At 40.2% G+C, this 19,213-nt stretch overlaps 1 protein-coding gene across 2 annotated transcripts in view; it reads right to left on the bottom strand.

Moving 5' to 3' along the window:
* Window positions 1–19,213, bottom strand: part of AKT1 (AKT serine/threonine kinase 1) — a 128,040-nt gene that overhangs the window by 57,236 nt on the left and 51,591 nt on the right. For both annotated transcript variants that reach the window (XM_031953137.1, XM_031953138.1), the window contains exon 3: window positions 1,608–1,736. In XM_031953137.1, the coding sequence (XP_031808997.1) occupies window positions 1,608–1,736 (129 nt within the window). The remainder of the gene's footprint in view (window positions 1–1,607; window positions 1,737–19,213) is intronic.

Here is a 19,213-nt window from a genome sequence, read left to right as displayed (position 1 = left end):
TGCCCCAGATCGCAGATATACTGATGGCTGGGGCCGGTGCTAGGGGCGTTTGAGTGGGAGAGTCTGCCAAACCACAGAACATGCTGAGGAGGGCACTCTGAGTCTTCCTTTTGCCTTTCCTAGCACATCCCTGGGGGGCAGAATGAAGCCTGAAAAACCAGGTTCTAAAATCCTGCCAAATTCAGCTGGAAAAGCTAGCCTGCCAACAGAAACCTGTGGCAGGAACAGAGTGAACCTCCACCTTCCTGAAGGGCCCACGCCTCCACACACGAACATGTATTTTTCTCTGATGGGCACCCAAATTTCCCCAAGGACTCAACAGGCCATTTACTGTGTCAAGCCCTGACTAGCAGAAGGGAAAAGGGGGCACCAATAAAAATAGAGACAATTAAAAAAATAATAATCTCTTAATAGCCCTACCCCCAGATTATCCAAAAACTGTTTACACAAGATTTGGGATTATAATCTGTGAGAAAGGCATGTCAGTTCAGACAGTCTAGTCCCTCAGTGCCTGCCTGCTCACCCGGCTTTGCCCGCGGCATCTCTAAATGTGCCCAAGGGGCAGAGAGAGGTAGAAGGATTGCCCTCAAAGACAGGAGGGGAAAAATATTTTAAGATCATCAACAGAGCGACTGTCCAGTATTAAGATGTGCTTCTGGGCCCTTTGACTCAGCAGTGTCACTCTGGGTCTGTATCCCAAGGAAATCATAAAGGAAGGAAAAGGACCCATTACAGCAGTTCTTTGTGGCAGCAAAGAATTGGAAAATGAGTAGATGCCCATCATGGGGGGATGGCTGAATAAGTTGTGGTATAGGAAGGTAATGGGATATTATTATTCTACAAAAAATGAAGAACAAGCTGATTTTAGAAAGGCCTGGAAAAATTTACATTCACTGATGTTGAATGGAACAAGCAGAACCAAGAATATATTGTACACAATAGCAGCAAGATTGTGCTTTGATCAACTATGAAAGGCGTGGTTCTTCTCAGTGGTTCACTGGCACAAAACAATCCAATAGACTTTGGACAGAAATGCCATCTATGGAGATTGAAGTAAATCAACACATTTTTTCCCCTCTCCCATAGTTTTTTCCTTTTGTTGATTTTTCTCTCCCAACATGATTCATAAAGTAATGTATGTTAAAATAAAAAAATGGAAAAAAAAAAAAAAAAGATATGCTTTCAGGGAAAGTAACCAAGCTGTCATGAGAAGATTGTAAACATGAGCTCTCAACAGTTACCTGGGGAAACATCAGTGGCTATCTTTGGAGTACCCAGGAATGCCATGGTCACTTCTTAAGTTATGCTCCACTTATACTCTGTCTCCTCAAGTTCATCAGATTTTCCACCTCAGACTTGGTCCCACATTGCAGAGGGGTCAAGCTACATTGAGTCTAAAAGTGTCAAATTTAGAGATGAAGAATTCCTCCTTCCACAAAATCTTTAATTTAAGAAATAGAAGAAATCCTAGCGGGCATCTTCTCTAACTCCCTCATTTGGTTGAGGCTGAGAGACAAAGTGGTTAAGTAACTTATCTGAAGCCACACAGGTCAGGAAGATCCAATAACTCACAGGGTCAGTTTGTCAGAATTGAGGGAATTACTTACGTGCAACTGAGAAATTGTTGAGGGGAGATTCCCGCTGGTCCACATCTTGTGGCCGCTCCTTATAGCCAATGAAGGTCCCATCACTCTTTAGCAAGAAGTAGCGTGGCCGCCACGTTTTGATATATTCTCCTAAAAGCATAGACAGAGATAGGAAGTGAAGACCTGGTGTTTTCAGTGTTTTTTTTTTCGCTACCCAGATCTTAGACCCTAAAGAGTTAAACAGACTGCATTGTATCAGTAATTTAAGGTACTAATAGATAGCATGAACACTCAGAATGGGAATAAGCTAATTGTACTAACTTCATTTTTATGGCCAGTTCCAATAATGTTGTCTTGAAGAGAGCCATCAACACCCAGAGAGAGGACTGTGGAAACTGAGTGTGAATCACAACATAGCATTTTCACTCTTTTTTTTTTTTATGTTTGCTTGCATTTTGTTTTCTTTCTAATTTTTTCCCTTTTTGATCTGTTTTTTCTTGTGCAAGATAATTGCATAAATATGTATACATATATTGGATTTAACATATTTTTAACATGTTTAATATATATTGGATTACTTGCCATCTAGGGGAGACAGTGGGGGGAAGGGAAGAATATTTGGAACACAAGGTTTTACAAGGGTCAATGTTGAAAAATTATTCATGCATATGTTTTGAAAATAAATAGCTTTAATTTTAAAAATTGAGGGAAAAAAAGAAAAGATGTTATAGAATGAGTCACTTTTTTCTATAAGGATACTATTATTTTATTATCATCTAGATTCCTCCATATCCCTTTTCTTCCCCACTCCCAGAAAGCCATCCCTTCTAGGATCATAGAAAGAATCTAAAAAGAAGAGAAAAAAATTCAGCATAAGCAATAAAAGCATAGACAAAACATGATATCCATGCAATGTATCACACCTGTGGACCTCAATCTCTGCAAAAGTGCAGAGGAGACATATCTTCTCATTTTTCTTCTGAGAGCAAATTTGTTCTTAATAGTTTTACTACATTCACCTTTGATGATGAGATGGGATTCTTTTATCTTTCTTTTGTATGCTTGGTGGCTAGCATACTGGTGGCACTTAATGCTTACTGACTGCTTGACTTGCATTATTGTTCTTTCCACTTACACTACTGTAACCATTTTGTATACCGCTTTCCTGGCTTCATTTCACTTTCTCACAGTTTATGTAAATCTCTCCATGGCTCTCTGAAGTCATCCTTTTTGTCATTTCTTATAGTACAGTAATATTCCATTATATTCAGGTACCATGATTTATGGAGCTATTTCCCAATCATGCACATCTGGTCTAGTTTCCAGATATGCTCTACCACCACAAACGTGTTGCTATAAACATCTTGATGTACATCTTTTTTTGCTGTTGACTTTTCTGGGGGGAAAGGGGGAGATGGAGGGAGAGTCAAAGACCTCTCTAGGTCAGAGGATACACACATTTTAGTCATTTTAGCCGTATAACTTCAAACTGAACAAGGCAAGATGCTGCCTATCTTTCCACAATTCCAAACTACTACAGTCTTTTTCATCTTGGGAGAGAGACAAAGCCTCAGAGCTGTTTTGGTTTCATTTCTTATTATTAGTCATCTGGAGCATTCTTTCTTAGGTCAATTCACTTTCTCAAAGTTTTCTCCATTTTGCAGTTGTTCATTTCAGTCCTATTTGGGCTTTTCTTGGTAAAAGTATTGGGGTGATCTGCCAACTCCTTGAGGAAAAAGAGGCAAAACAGGGATAAGTAACTTACCCGGGGTCACACAGCTAGGAAGTGTCTGAATCTGGATTTGAACCCACAAACCCAATCTTCTTAATTTCAAGCCCAGCGCACAATTCACTGTGCCACCTAGCATTTTACTCAATCATGATAGGGTTCACTTGGTACATTTAAGTGTTTGTAAAGAAGCTTTAAACTAATCCAACTTCTCTAAGACTTACTGAAAAAGACAACTCATTTCCATTATGACAATGAAAGCTGATGGGAATCAGGATTCTGTTTACAAAAATAGGATTAACACGTAATACATAAAGCAGTTACACCAGCTGCTTTTGGTTCTTCAAAAGGTTCTATCCCTTAGGGAATGTATATAGCCACAACAGATACCCAATTATCTCTAGGATCAAATAGAAACCCTTGTTTGCCATTAAACCGCTTTTACAACCTGTCTTCTTCCTTTTCTCCACTCATTTCGGCTGTATCCTAACTCTTCGGAATCCCATTTGGGCTTTTCTTGTCTTTCCAGCACATTTCCTTCTCCAGCACATTTTACAGATAAGGAAACTGAGGCAAACAGGGTTAAGTGACTTGGCCAGAGTCACTCAGCTGGTAAGTGTCCGAGGCTGAATGCGTTTAAGTCTCCTTGCACATTGTTCCTTTCCACACACTCTATGGTCCTGTTAACTGGTTAAGGTATTCTTTCTTACAATGTTCCATCTCTCACCTCTGTGCCTTTGTCCTGCTTGTCACTAACACTTAAGAACCATCTCTAGAATCCTTGTCTTCTTTTAAGTTCAAAAGCCACTTTCTGTAGAATCCTCTCCTCCCCACTTCCCTTCTACATTCACCTTCCTTCGAGTTCATATGGAATTCATATATATCTACTTATGTGGAAGAGTGGGATAATGCACCGTCCCAGAGTCAGAAAGCCCTGCATTCAAATTCTGCCTCAAATCCATCCCAGCTGTGTGAGCCACCTGCCTTAGTTTTCTCATCTGTGAAATGGGGAATCACACTAGCACCAACCTATTTTGGGTTATTATGAGGATCAAATGAGACAAAGGGTTTTATTAATGATGGATGATGAAGTTTTCTTCCTTATTAGAACTTAAACTCCTTGGGAGTAGGAAATGTTTTCATTTTCTCTGTTTAACTACTTAATTCTTAATCAATGACTGTAGACTAATGAAGGAAGTATGAAACGGACAATAGACTTATACATAAGTTTACCGATCTAGGTCTTATTTGGAAGATGGGTTTCAGGAAGGGGGAGGATGGGACTTGTTCCTGGGGACGAAGCAAGGTCACAATGGCAGGTTCAGGGCTAGATCTCTGCTCTTCTGCCTCCCACCAAGGGCTCTTTCCACCACATCACACTTCCCCACACAGAGCTGGAGGGGGTCAGGAAGGTGTTTAGGAAGAGAAGGATAAACAAATGGAGGAGAACCCAAGAAATGGGAAGAGATGCTGAGAAGGCTTTGGGCCCTTTGCAGTCAAGACAGTTGGTCCAAAATTGCTGATGGTAGCAGTTAGCAGCACAGTCAGGAATGAAACCTGTTTCCAAATCTATTTCCCTTTCCAAAAAACATCATGGTCCTCTCAATTCAACAAATATTTATTTAATCATCCACTAGACCCAAGAATGATGGTAGGTGCTAGGAGTATAATCCCTGCCCTCAAGGAGTATTCTACTGGGGAGACATGTACACAAGTAGGCAAGTACAAAATAATGATGCAAAGTTAATCAAAAATCATTTTGAGAAAAAGAAAATGCTAGTAATTAGAGGGATGGGGAGCAGACAATACAGTCAGAAGATGGTCCCCGAGCTGTGAAGAAGTTAGAAAATGACTTGAGGAGGGTAAGGTAGCAAATGTTCCCTCCTTACTCCCCTGGCCCTGCTTTGCACATAACAGAGACTAATAAATGGTCACAGGGCACAAATATGCAACTAAAAGATTACCAGTGGGTGGAAGGAATTTAGGGGAAGAGTGAGACAAAAATGAATGGGCAAGTGGGGCACTCTTCATGACCTCATTTGGGGTTTTCTTGGCAGAGATACTGAAGTGGTTTTTGCCATTTCCTTCCCCAGCTCATTTTGAAGATGAGGAAACTGAGGCAAACAGGGTAAAATGACTTGACCAGGATCACACAGCTAGTAAGTGTCTGAGGTGAAATTTGAACTCAGATCTTCTTGACTCCAGGGCTGGTGCTCTATCTGCTACACTAAGCCCTTGGATTATTTTTCTTCAACTGAGGACTTAGTGATATTCTTAATGATGATTATCCTTGATGACATGGCAGAAGAGGAAAAAAAAAACACCTAGAATCTGCTGGAAACCCTAGACTTAAGACTTAAAAAGGTTCAAGAAAGGATAGCTAGGAATCTATGGAATGAAATTCCGCAGGGAAGCCCGATGAGGAAGGGACAATGCTTAGATTTGAAATCAAAGGACCTAAATCCCACTTCTGATTCTTCAAGGAAGTTGAAAACTCTCTGGGCCTCCATTTCTGCATCTATAAAATGGGATATGGGAAAAGGGCAGAGAAGACTGGACCAAACAATTTCTGAAGTACCATCCAGTTACATATCTATGGTCTTCTAGTCTCAAGAATGGAATCCTGAAGAAGAAAAGGGGAATCTAGCTAAAATAAAATAATGCAAAAACCAAAAAGGGGAAATCCTTAAATAACTCAGAATTGAAAAACTATGACTGGACAATGGAAGCAAGAGCAAGCAATGAAATTTGAATATCAACAAAGTGCTATATGTTTAACCAACATTGGATTGCTTGCTATCTAGGAGAGGAGGGTGGAGGGAAGAGAGGGAGAAAAATTTGGAACACAAGGTTTTGCAAGGGTAAAAGTTGAAAAGTATCTTTGCATGTATTTTAAAAATAAAAAGCTATTATTTAAAAGAAAATGCTAGAATTCAGAAAAGCAGAGGAAGGCCATGGAGAACCAAAAGTGCTTAGATCTATGTTGGGGTAAGAGGAAAATGCCTTCAGATTGGACAGAAGTCAAGATGGATAGGTTAGTGATAATGAACCAATGGGGAAAAGACTTATTTTGCTTCTGTTTTCTCCCTCAAAAAGAATAATCAGGAGTAGCTAAGTGACACAATGAAAGCACCAGCCTTGGAGCCAGAAGGACATGAGTTTGAGTTTAAATGTGGCTTCATCCTTGATACTTACTGGTGTATGACCAGGGCAAATCATTTAACCCTGACTGCCTCAAAAAAAAAAAAAATTTTTTTTTAAAAGGAGAACAATCTACTACTGGGCTTATATCCCAAAGAGATCATAAAGAAGGTAAAGGGACCTGTATGTGCACGAATGTTTGTGGCAGCCCTTTTTGTAGTGGCTAGAAACTGGAAACTGAATGGATGCCCATCAGTTGGAGAATGGCTGAATAAATTGTGGTATATGAATATTATGGAATATTACTGTTCTGTAAGAAATGACCAACAGGATGATTTCAGAAAGGCCTGGAGAGACTTACATGAACTGATGCTGAGTGAAATGAGTAGGACCAGGAGATCATTATATACTTCAACAACAATACTATATGATGACCAGTTCTGATGGACCTGGCCATCCTCAGCAACGAGATCAACCAAATCATTTCCAATGGAGCAGTAATGAACTGAACCAGCTACGCCCAGTGAAAGAACTCTGGGAGATGACTAAAAACCATTACATTGAATTCCCAATCCCTATATTTATGCCCACCTGCATTTTTTATTTCCTTCACAAGCTAATTGTACAATATTTCAGAGTCTGATTCTTTTTGTACAGCAAAATAACGTTTTGGTCATGTATACTTATTGTGTATCTAATTTATATTTTAATATATTTAACATCTACTGGTCATCCTGCCATCTGGGGGAGGGGGGGGGGGTAAGAGGTGAAAAATTGGAACAAGAGGTTTGGCAATTGTTAATGCTGTAAAGTTACCCATGCATATAACCTGTAAATAAAAGGCTATTAAATAAAATAAATAAATAAATAAAAATAAAAAATAAAAGGAGAACAATCTTTGGACCGGGAGAACAAAAATCATCCATAGGAGATTAAAAGTGAGGTACTCCTGGAGTGCAGATGAGCAAATATTCTAATTTCAAAAGGCTCTAAAATGGCTGTTATTTTAAAGAAAGAGAGGACTTTTTCTTTAAAAATAGGAGAGAGGTTGGAATATTTGAGGGTTAAGATAGCAAATCTGACTTCAGTTACTAGCAAAATTCTGGAACATATTATTCAAAGAGATGGTTTGTGAGCATTTGGAAAAGGAAGTGGTGATCCCTAAGAGCCAGAATGACTTCATTAAGAATAGGTCATTCCAGGCTAACCTCATTTCCTTTTCTGGCAGGATTACTAGACCAACAGATCAGGGGAACCCTACAGTCACAGTCTACTTAAATTTAGCAAAGCATTTGAGAAAGTCTCTCAAGAGTTTCATTTCATGTGCATCAAATTGGTAAAATGGAAAAATCCAAAAACAATCAAGGTTGGAAGCATTACAGGCACACTAATGCTTTGCTACTAGAGTGACATTCTGGAAAATAATGAGAAATGAAACTAGAAAAGTCACTTTGACCCAGTGACACCATTATTAGCCATAAACTCGAAAAGCAATGAAGAGACAAACTCCTATGTGTACAAATATTTGCATAGCAGCACATTTGTAATAACATAGAATTATAAGGAAAGCAGGTAACTGCTTTGATTAGGCAATGTTCAATCTAACAGCAGTATATGAATGTAATAGAATATTCTTGTGCCATAAAAAAAAGACAAAAGAAGCATGGCATTAGTGGGTAGAGCACCTAGCTCTTTAAAAATGTATGTAAATATTTCTAACATGTTTCATTTTTCTTTCTTACTTAATGGATTTGAGTATAGGGAGTAAGTGGGAGGGAGAGAAAGAAAGTAGATTTTCACTGTTAGAAAAAAAAAGTGATTTAATTTTTAAGAGAAGAATGTTTACAGAAAGAAGGGGAAAAAATCATTTGAATCGAGACATCTGACAGCAGACGAGTCCTGGAAATCTAAAGTCAGAAGAGGGAAGAGGAAAGGAAATATGCATTTATTAAGCACCTACCATGTACCTAATACTACTGCTTAGCATAGACACTTTGTTAATAAACACTTTACAAATATTACCTCATTTGAATCTCCCAACAGTGCTAGGATGATCCACATCTTACAGCTGAGGAAGTAGAGGCAATAAAAAATTAAGTGACTTCTCCAGAGTCCCACTGCTAGGAAATATCTGAGGCTCCAGACCCAGGACAATATCCACTGTCAAGTTTACAGCACATGCCTTCTTGATGTTGCTCATCTATGATCTTCCACTTTCCATCTTAGTATCTTTGCCTTAGCTGTTCCCCATTTATTATCTCCTGTTTCCTCCAAAGACCACATGCTACCTGAAGTCCTCCTTTCCAACTGCAAGGGAGTATCAACTCCCTTAATTGATCTTATTTTTATTTTGTATCTACTTATCTGTGCACTTGTCTCTTCCAATAGAATGTTGGCTTAGTTTCTTGAGGGAAATACGTTTCACATTTTTCTTTAACACTTCAGTGCTTCCAGCTCACATTAAGTGTCACCAATTAATCGATATTTATTAAATACCTACTATGTGTCAGATACTCTGATAATTACTGAGAATACCTCCCCCCAAAAAGGGGGCAAAAAACACAGTACCTGATCTCAAGGAGCTTATACTAATGGGAAGAGACAACACGAAAACTTCTATGTACAAACAAGATATAGACAGACAGGTTAAATTAGATATAATCACCAGAATTCAAATTCTTATGTCCTCTCTCTTAAACTATTATAAGGGAAAGCTGTAGGGTAGAATGGAAAGATTGTGGATCCTTTAGAACCAAAGTTCAACCAGGTCCTAGCTGTTCCCTTACAACTTTTGTGACTTTGAATAAGGATTTTTCTGCATTTATCTGTAAAATGAAGGACTGATGAAAGAGGGGAAACAAAAGATAAATGACCTTTAAGTTCCCTTCACTGGCAGGTAGGTGGTCCAGTAAATAGAGTGAAGACTCCTCTTCCTAAATTCAAATCTGTCCTCAGATACTTAATAACTATGAACTCCTTGGTTACTTCACTTACTTCTGTTTGCCTCATTTTCTTTATCTGTAAAATGAGCTAGAGAAGGAAAGGGCAAACTGTTGCAGTATCTTTGCCAAAACTAACAAACAAACAAACAAACGGATTCACAAAAATAGGACACAACAGAAAACAACTGCACCACAAAGTTCCCTTCTGGCTCTATACCTTTGATCCTAGCCTCCTTAACTGGTCACTCCACTTTTGTCCTCTGTACTCCTTAATCCATTCTCTGCATAGATGCTAAAATAATTTTCCTCTACTTATTCGGTACCCACTCACTCTTTAACTCGGTACACTCTGACTCCCAACCCTACGATTTTAATGCTTACCAGTGGTTTCAATGGATAAATCCAACTGCCTTTTCTTCAGTCAGTATTCTCCTCGACCTCTCCACAGCTTTCAACACTGCTGACCCTCCTCTACTGGATACCCTCTCATCTCTTACTTTACTTGACTCTGTCTGTTCTCTCTTGGTCTGATCAAAAGTTTTATCATCCACATCCTTCCTGTGCCCTAAGCCTGGAAATCCCAGTCTTCTCTTTCCTCAAATATTCCTCCAGCAAATCACTCCCTCCTACATACATTATATATGATCACAGTACAAGTAATTAGCCCAGAACAAGTTCTTTCCCTTCCACTGCAATGCAATTTTCTTGAAGATAAGGATTCTGTTTTTGTAGAGTAAAAGTAAGAGAGGAGGAAAACAAGAAAAATTAAGAAATGTGGTTCTAATAATAATAATAAAGAAGATGAGAATAATAATAATGAGGAAAATAATAGTAATAATAATAGTGCATCCGAATTGATCTCCTTGCTGTTCCAACATAGCATCCCCTCTTCCCCTTCTGCCAAAAGGCTGTGCCCCTAATGTCTACAATGAATTATTTCCTCACTTCTGACTTCTATAGAATCCCAGTTTCCTTAAAGTTCAAGGCTTAGCCAATTGCTACTAATACCTCCTCCAAAAGGCCTTTCTTGATCCCCCAGTTCTGAGTTCTTTCTCCTCAAATCATCTTACATTTATTTGCTCAAAGGATGTGTCACCAGTGAAAAGTAAATTCTTTTTAAGTCTCTTGCCCGTAATAACAATTGTTCTCTCTATTTTAGTGCCTTATGGGCTACAAAGCTTTCATCCATTATCTTAAGTGAACTTCGAAACAGCTGGGGGAGGTTGACAGGGCAAGGGTTATCCCCATTTTTCAGACAAGGAAATAGATGCTCAGAAAAGCACAGAGGCTGGCTGGGAGGTCACATACATCAAGTTAATGGCAGAGTATGGACCTAGGTTCTCTGGCTTCTCAGTCCATTGTTGGGTCTGTCTATTTAGTGGAACCTCAAAAAGGTAAACTGGGAACGTCTTGAAAGTGTCTCAACATCTGCCTTCCACAGGGCTCAGCGTCCTATCCTAGCAGCAGATGTCCTCCACAGTATTTTAGCTCTTGTCATTTTTCATACTGACACACCAAAAAAAACTTCTTTTTTCCCATTTACATTTTGCAGAGCAAGTGCTTTGTGCAACAATGGGCGATTTGCTAATTAGTCAACTGCTTTATCAAACTTGGCACTTAGGGAGGTTAGGGGGGGAGGAGTGAAGGGGGAAGGACAGGAGTGGTGGACAGTATCATAAATTTAAGTTATAGACCATTCATTCAGATCAGCAGCACCTGGAGAATGGCAGTCTGCCTCTAAAAAAGAATGGTGGGAAAATTTTTACCCCATTTCTATGTAAACCTGAGCAAAACTTTGGGTCTGTTTTCCCCATATGTACAATAAAAGGGTTGAACCCAATGGTTGCTTTTTTAGCAGGATTATTAATACTCTAATAGATCTTCCAACTTCAATCCTCCTCTGCCACCCCCTCCCCGTCCCTCATATCCATCCCTCCACATGCTTCCAGAATGATCATTTAGCCATGAAGCTGATCATGATGATGTTTAAAATACTCCCACTATTTCCATGGTCAAGTGCAAACCTTTTGTCCACACTCAGCACCCAGCAATTTGGTACCAGAACAGCCTTCTCACACCATTCCCTTTGTACTCAACTCTCATTTCCTGCCTTCTTCACTTTACTTACAATATCTTTCCTTTCCCCCTTCAAATTATCCCTGCTAAATGCTTTTAAAATACCCTATTTGATCCTCACAATAACAACAAACTGAAGAAACTGAAGGAAACGTCGGTTAAGTGACTTACCCGGGGTCACATAGCAAGCAAGTATCTGAGGATAAATTTGAACTCAGGTCAGCTAGATGGCTCAGTGGCTAGTGTGCCAGGCCTGGAGTCCGGAAGATCATCTTCCTGAATTCAAAGCGGGCCCCAGACACGTTCTGGCTGTGTGACCCTGGGGAAATCACTTGACCTTGCTTGCCTCAGTTTCCCCATCTGTAAAATGAGCTGGAGAAAGAAATGACAAACCACTCCAGTGTCTTTGTCAAGAAAACCCCAAATGGGATCATCAAGGGTTAGACACAATGGCTTTAGTGCTGTCTATACTCACTGGGCCACCATCTGCCATGGCTGTTCTCCCAGACCTATCAGCCCTAAGGAATGACTCAGGAAGGCAGTGAGCACACCCATAAATAGCTTTGTCTCTACAACACCTAGAGTACTCATAAGTAAAGTGCATTTTACTTCATCTTTAAAAAAATGAAATTAAAAAAACCAGAAGACACAAAGCCAATTAATAATTGATAAGACCAGGAAGAACATCCCATATGCAAATGCCATGTACATCCTGAATTCCGTGACAGATCTCAGCCCCTTCTCCTTCCCAGCACTCACCATTTTTTATCCTCTCTGTCTTATTATCCCCAGACTCCCTGAGAAGCACAAGGAGCTAGCTACCAGTGTCTTAAAGACCACCTCATGCAGCCCTTCATGATGAGGGGCATCCCTGCTGGATACATCCCCAGAAATTCCTAGGGCAGTCCCACTCTCGGACAATTGCAATCCTTAGAAAATTTTCTTGATTGAAGTCAAGCCCACTTTCCCCTAAATCTTGTCTCCTTGCCTGCCTTCACATCCAAAGAACTTAACACAGTATCTGGAGTATATAATAAATACTAAGTAAATACTTGTTGAGTGATTGCTTCAAAAAAAATTCCTTCTTATGCTGAGTCAAAATATACTTCCTTATATAGCAAAATTAGAGGGACAATGGAAAAACAAACATACATGACTCAAATGACTGAACCACAATTCATAATTGGTGAAGTTGTGATCTGCTCCACCCATTCTTATAAGTAATTTGGCATTAGGCAAAAAAATATGCTCAAAATGTTTTGACTCTTTGACCAAAGCACATACCCCAAGGTGGACAATCAATCTCAATCAATCTCTCTCTCTCCTCCCTTTCCCTCTCCCTTTCCCTCTCCCTCTCCTTCTCCCTCTCTCTCCCTTCCTCCCCCCCTTTCTCTTCCCCCCCTCTCTCACACACACACTCCCAAATAAACCAAAATATTTAAGGCAGCATATTTTTTTATATCAACAAAGAATTAGAAACAAAGTAGATGTCTATCTCTGGGGAATCGCTAAACAAACTGATGTACAAATGCAATGAAATATTACTTGCACTATAAAAAAATTAAGAATATGATGAATACAGAGAATTGTGGTGAGGCTTATAGGAATTGATGTGTAAAGTAAAATAAACAAGAGCCAGGAAAAAAAATATACACGAGTCCAACAATGTAAATAGAAAAAACAAAAACATTAAACAACAAAAACTAAATGCTGTGAAATCACGACCAAGCTTGGCCCCTAAGAAGAAATCTGAGAAAATACCTTCCCTCTCTCCAATTTCTTTCTATACAGAGGTGGGGGACTGTGAGTGTGGCACTAAACATAGATCATGTTTTTTTCCCTAATGGGTTAGTTTTGCTGAATTTTTTTCTTCCTCTTTTTTACTTTTTTCCATAAGTACCTAGTCCAGAAAACAGGGCAAACAGTCATTGCTTAATAAATGTTGCCTAACTTGACTTAGAAGGTATGGTTCTCTGTGAATTGGGAAAGGAAACAATGGGAAATACAGTTGATAAAAGATCATTAAAATTATTTTTTAATGTGCCTCCCCATAACTTCCCACCATTATTTCTGCTCCTGAGCTGAATCTAATTCCTCTCTCATGTACCAACTTTTCAGAAACTTAAAACCAGCTATCATGAGCATAGATGGCATGGTGGGTAGAGTGTCGGGCCTGGAGCCAGGAAGACCCGAGTTCAAATCTGATCTCAGACATTTGATATGAGCTGTGTGACCCTGGGCAAGTCACTTAACCCTGTATGCCTCAGTTTCCTCATCTGGAAAATGAGCTGAAGGTGATAAGTAGCCACTCCATATTATTGCCAAGAAAACCCCAAATAGAATCAGAGTCAAACATGAACTGTTGTTGTGGTTACTATTGAGTAGTTTCAATAGTGACTGACTTTTTGTGACCTCATTTGGGGTTTTCATGGCATAACTACTGGAGTAGTTTGCTATTTCCAGTCCATTCTCCAGATGAGTGACTTGCCCAGAGTCACATGGCTGAAAATGTCTGAATCTGGATTTGAAATCAAGTCTCCTTGGTTGCAGGCCTGCCGAGATAACAAAATCAAAGATTTAGAAAGAAAGAGAAAACAGAGAACACTGAATTCAACTTCTTTTATTTTAACAGGTAAGAAAAAAGAAGATCCAATAGACTTGTGAAAGTGCCATTTGCGACCAGAGAGAGAACTATGAAGACTGAATGTGGATAAAATCATAGTGTTTTCACCTTTTTTTGTGGCTGTTGTTTGTTTACTTATTTTTTTTCTTTCTTGTGTTTGATCTGATTTTTCTTACACAGAATGATGGATATGGAAATATGTTTAGAAGAACTGCACAATTTTAACCTAGATTGCTTGCTGTCTTGGGGAGGGAAGTAGAGGGAGAAAAAATTCTGGAATACAAGGTTTTGCAAAGGTGAATGTTGAAAACTATCTCTGCATGTATTTGGAAAAATAAAATATTTTTTTAAACAGGGAAAAAGAAGCCTAAGGAAGTGATTCTCTTCATTCAAAGGGAGTCACAATGTCACATCTTTCTGGATTTTGAATTTACTGTTCAACATGCTAACCATGACCCACCCCAACCCACCCTCAGACTTGAATTAACAACCTCACAACCCATCTACCCCTTTATCCTGGTCACTGATGAAACTATTAAATAGCATGAGAAATCGGCAAGCCCCAGAGGTATTACCTAGAGTACAATAATGATTAACACGTCACCCCAAATTTCCAACATTACTTTTTGTGTAATAACAAACTGTCCTCCTTTTCTAAGGTGGGGAGAGACCCTAAACCATAGTTCATACACTCTCTCATCCAAGGAGGATTCAAAGCAGACTGAAGAGAAGGTGGATTTTGGCTAAATCACTTCTTGTGTCTCTCCCAATTCTTTTGTTTGAATCCAGAAAGCCCCAGAAAGGGAAGCAGGCATCTGTGTATCATACATTCCTCCAGCATGAACAGAAACAATCTTCATTATGTTTGACAAGAACTTTCTGGGCTCTGGGCTCAGCTCCACTTTGGGGAAAACAGGAGGAAGAAGAGAAGAAATGGGCCTTATCCTTTAGAACTGCTTCCCCTTCACAAAGGGACTCCCTAAGGGCAGGGTCACATTTCCCCCTCAGGCTGGGGGTTCCCAGAAGGAAGAGGATGTGTCTCTGCTTTTTATATATTTCCAGAAAGTACAGAGCTTTTGGGGGAGGTTGGTTAATCAAAACATTCGATTCTTTCCTTTTTAGAAAAAGCCCCATCTACCACATGAATCTTTGCCAGACTGATGTTCTCCTTTCCCTCCTTCCTTTATCCCCCCCTATCCCTCTTATAACAGCGTAGAAAACACTCTGGATGGAAGAAGCAGGAGACCTGGCTTAACATCAACCCCAGAATCAAATAAACTCTCAGTTCGGCATTTATTTAGAACCTTTCACAACTGCCTCCAAGCTACCTTCCCAGTCTGCTTCCTTTCACACATTGGTCAGGACTTGGTCAAACTGGCCTCCATACCGTTCCTCACACATGAGATGCCATCTTCCCTCTCTCTGCCTGTGTCTCAAATGCTCTCTCTTTTCCCCACCTCTGTCTCTTGCAATCCCCATGCTCCCTCAAGACTCATATTTGAAGCATCTCCTCTTATTTCCATACCATCACTAACTACATTTTGTAAATCTTTATATGTGGAACATGCTATTTTCTAACATAGAAACTGAGTCCTTACAGGACAGTCTTTAACTCTGCATGCTCAGTATTTTAACAAAGTGCCCAGCACACAGCAGGACTTAATAACTACTTTGCTTGCTTGCTTCTAAGGCTCTGAAAAACAGAGTGTCTCCTAATATCTTGACAACGATAATACAATGATCCAACATAATTCAAAAGGACCCATAATGAAAAATGCTATCCACTTCTGGAAAAAGAATTGATGGAGTCTGAATGCAGATCAAAGCTTTTTTTTTTTTTTTTAAACTTTATTTTTGTGCTTGTTATTTTTGGGGGAGGTGTTATGTTTTCTTTCACAAAATGGCTAATATGGAAATATGTTTTTGCATGACTGCACATATGTATTGCTTTCCTTCTCAAGGATGGGGGGAGGTGAGGACGTGAGCAAGAGAATTTAGGACATATAAAAATTTTTAAATATTAAAATTATTACATGTAATTAGAAAAAGAAATAAAAATAGTCACTTGAAAAAATGAAATAATAAAATTAATGTGTTGCTAAGTGACTGAAATCCCAGTTCTCCCAGTTGCTAGTTATGGGAGTGTTACTTGACCAATTACTTCCCTATATCTCACAAAGCTGTGAGAAAAATCTTCTGTAAATCCTAAATCACTGTTGAAATGAAAACTACTACCATCAAGATCCTTCCTGTGTAATGAGGTTCCAGCCCCGATTGCAGAGTTGTGAGACACAAGTTTGGAGAGGGAGAAAAGCCTACTCAGGACTAGAAGGGATGGCCTGTTTCCAACACTGGCTTTTCACTGTAACTCTGCCTATGACCCGGGGCTACTCTCACTTCTTGCACAAACACGCTGAGGCCCTCGAGGTCTGGTATGAAAGCTACTGGGCTGCCTAGGATGGCTTCTATGAAGTGAAACATTTGTGGTTTTCTTTAAAAACAATCAAACAAAACAAACGACTTATTCAAACAACATTTATTAAGAACCTTATCACTTATTAAGTGATTCTTCACACACAAGCACTCATTAAAAACTCCAGTGGCTCCCTATCACCTCCAGAATCAAATATAAAGTGCTCTATTTGGCATTCAAAGCCCCAAGGAGTCCCCTCCCATCTTTCCATCTTATTACACCTCATTCCCCATCACAAAGTCTTCCATCCAGTGACATCACCTTCCTGGCTAGTCTGACAACAAGCTCAGGACATTTTCTCTATCTTTCCCTCATGTCTGGAAAGCTCTTCTTCCTCATCTCCAACTACTGACCTTCCCTGGATTCCTTATGTCCCAACTACAATTCCACCTTCTACTGGAAGCCTTCTCCAATGCCTCTCAATTCCAGTGCCTTCTCTCTGCTAATTATTTCCTTTTTAGCCTGTATAAAACTTGTCTGTACATATTTGTTAACTTGCTGTCTATCCCAATAGACCGTGAGTTCCTTCCTTAAGGCCAGAACCGTCTTTTGCCTCTTTATGTCTCCTCAGTGCCTGTAAAAAGTGCCTGGCATACAGCAGGTGCTTAATAAATGTTTGACTTATTAAGTACAGAGCACAGTGCTTTATCATTAAGGGAGACCCAAAGTTCTTAAGGAATTCATAGTCTAGGAAAATTCAAGGAAAAAGGAAGGTCTTTACTGGGTCTGAGAGTTAAAAATTGTCCCCTTGCAATTAAATTAGAGGGAAATACTCCAGATTCTCCCCGAGAAGACAACTTTGCACAGATAGTCAGGCCTTCATCTCTAGGATGCCTGTTGCTTCTGGCTACTCTGACCCCCACCACCAAACCCCTTTTAGGTCTATATTAAATGAGCTGCTAGGAATGAATGAATGAACATTTATTATGGGCTTGCTGTGCCAACCACAGTGCTAAGCACTGGAAAGAGAATCAGAAAAAGCAAGTTCACACTTAACTGACAAGACATAAGTGAATTCAGGTACAGAGCAGACAGAAATGCCTCAAAGTCCTAAGGGTACAGCAGTGATGTAGATGGCAAGGCCCAGAGATCCTCAGGTGAAACAGCAAAAAAGATGGACTCCACCTCATCGAAAGGACTGTAGCTGGTTACTCCCAACTCACCCAAACATGGCAAGCACCCAAACTGTACTCAGAGCCTAGATGATGGGAGCGGCAAAGGGAAGGACTAAAGAGAAAACTCATCCATTTTTTTTTTTTAAACACAATTCAAGGTTGTCAACTTATAACAAAATCAGAGAAAGAGAAAAGTATCCTAAAAATCTACTATTTCAATTCTTTAATTTAGGGAAACAGAGGCCCAAAGAAGGGCTAAGTCCAGCCTCATTCAATCATTAAACCCACCTAGACTACTACTACTACTACTACTATTACCACCAGCGCTATCTCCCTCCTGACTATGTCACCTGGGGAGAGAGACACCTAAATGTCAAAGAAGAAGACCTAAGAGATCTAGAAGTCCTGCCAGACGTGACCCATCCAATTCAATCAGCAACTAAGTGCCCGTCATGTGCAGAAACATCCCCACTATAGCCCCAACTTCTCCACTTCAGAGGGGAACGCTGGGAAACCCGCTTTCATCAGGAAAAGTAAACTCTCCAGGGGGCGTACAATAACAGTTCCCCCCTCCCCAACTCCCAGCACTCTCCCCCCTTTCCACCCCAGTGTCTGAGCAAATCTGGAGCTGTCGGCCCCTGATCGAGTGTCTCACATCAGAAACAGCTGCCACTCCCCAGGAAGCTCACAGCGTAAGGAGAGAGTGATGAGCAGCCCGCACCAGCAGAACAAAGGAAAATCCATCTTTATTTACCAACTGCTGCAAGCTTACTGCTGTATCAGACTCGGCCCCAGCCCACACCCACCCTCCCCAGTTAGCACATGGGAGACACATATCCCATCGAGCCCTGTACATGTACTACAGAGAAGGCTGTAAACGAGTTGCGCAGGGGGCTCGACAGGCTTAATAAATGTTTGCCGGATTGAACTCTTCTTACAGACTAACTAATCCAACAGCCAAAGATTAAGTAGGAGGAAGCCAGGCCCAGAGAAGTCAGAAAGGTGACCTGGAACAGGACACAGGACAGGGTAACAGCAGATTCAGACTAGACGGCTCTTGGAAACCTTCAGACCACTTCATCTTACAGAAAAGGAAACTGAGACAAATAGGGTTAAGTGACTTGCCACCCAGCTGCCATCTGATCATTAAGGCCCTCCTCAATCTAGGTGACACAGCAGATTGAGTGCCAGGCCTGGAATCAAGAAGACTCATCCTCCTGTATTCAAATCCGGCCTCAGATACTTCCTAGCTGTATGACCCTGGGCAAGTCATTTAATCTTGTCTGCCTCTGTTTCCTCATCTGTAAAGGGAATTGGAAAAGGAAATGGTCACTGTCTGATTCTCCAGTATCTTTGTCAAGAAAACCCCTGATGGGGGTCACCGAGAGTCAGCCACTGACTCTGGACAACAGCTATCTGGTACCACCATAGCTACCCAGACTTACTCATTATTCCCCTCCATGAATCCTAGAATACAATCAACAGTTGTCCTCGGGAACTCCTCATGCTTTCACCACTTCTCCATATT

The sequence above is a fragment of the Sarcophilus harrisii genome, chromosome 2 (genome assembly GCF_902635505.1).
Source record: "Sarcophilus harrisii chromosome 2, mSarHar1.11, whole genome shotgun sequence".
NCBI lineage: Eukaryota > Metazoa > Chordata > Mammalia > Dasyuromorphia > Dasyuridae > Sarcophilus > Sarcophilus harrisii.
Note: the sequence above shows the minus strand (reverse complement) of the source record. Positions and strands in the feature narration are given on the sequence as shown.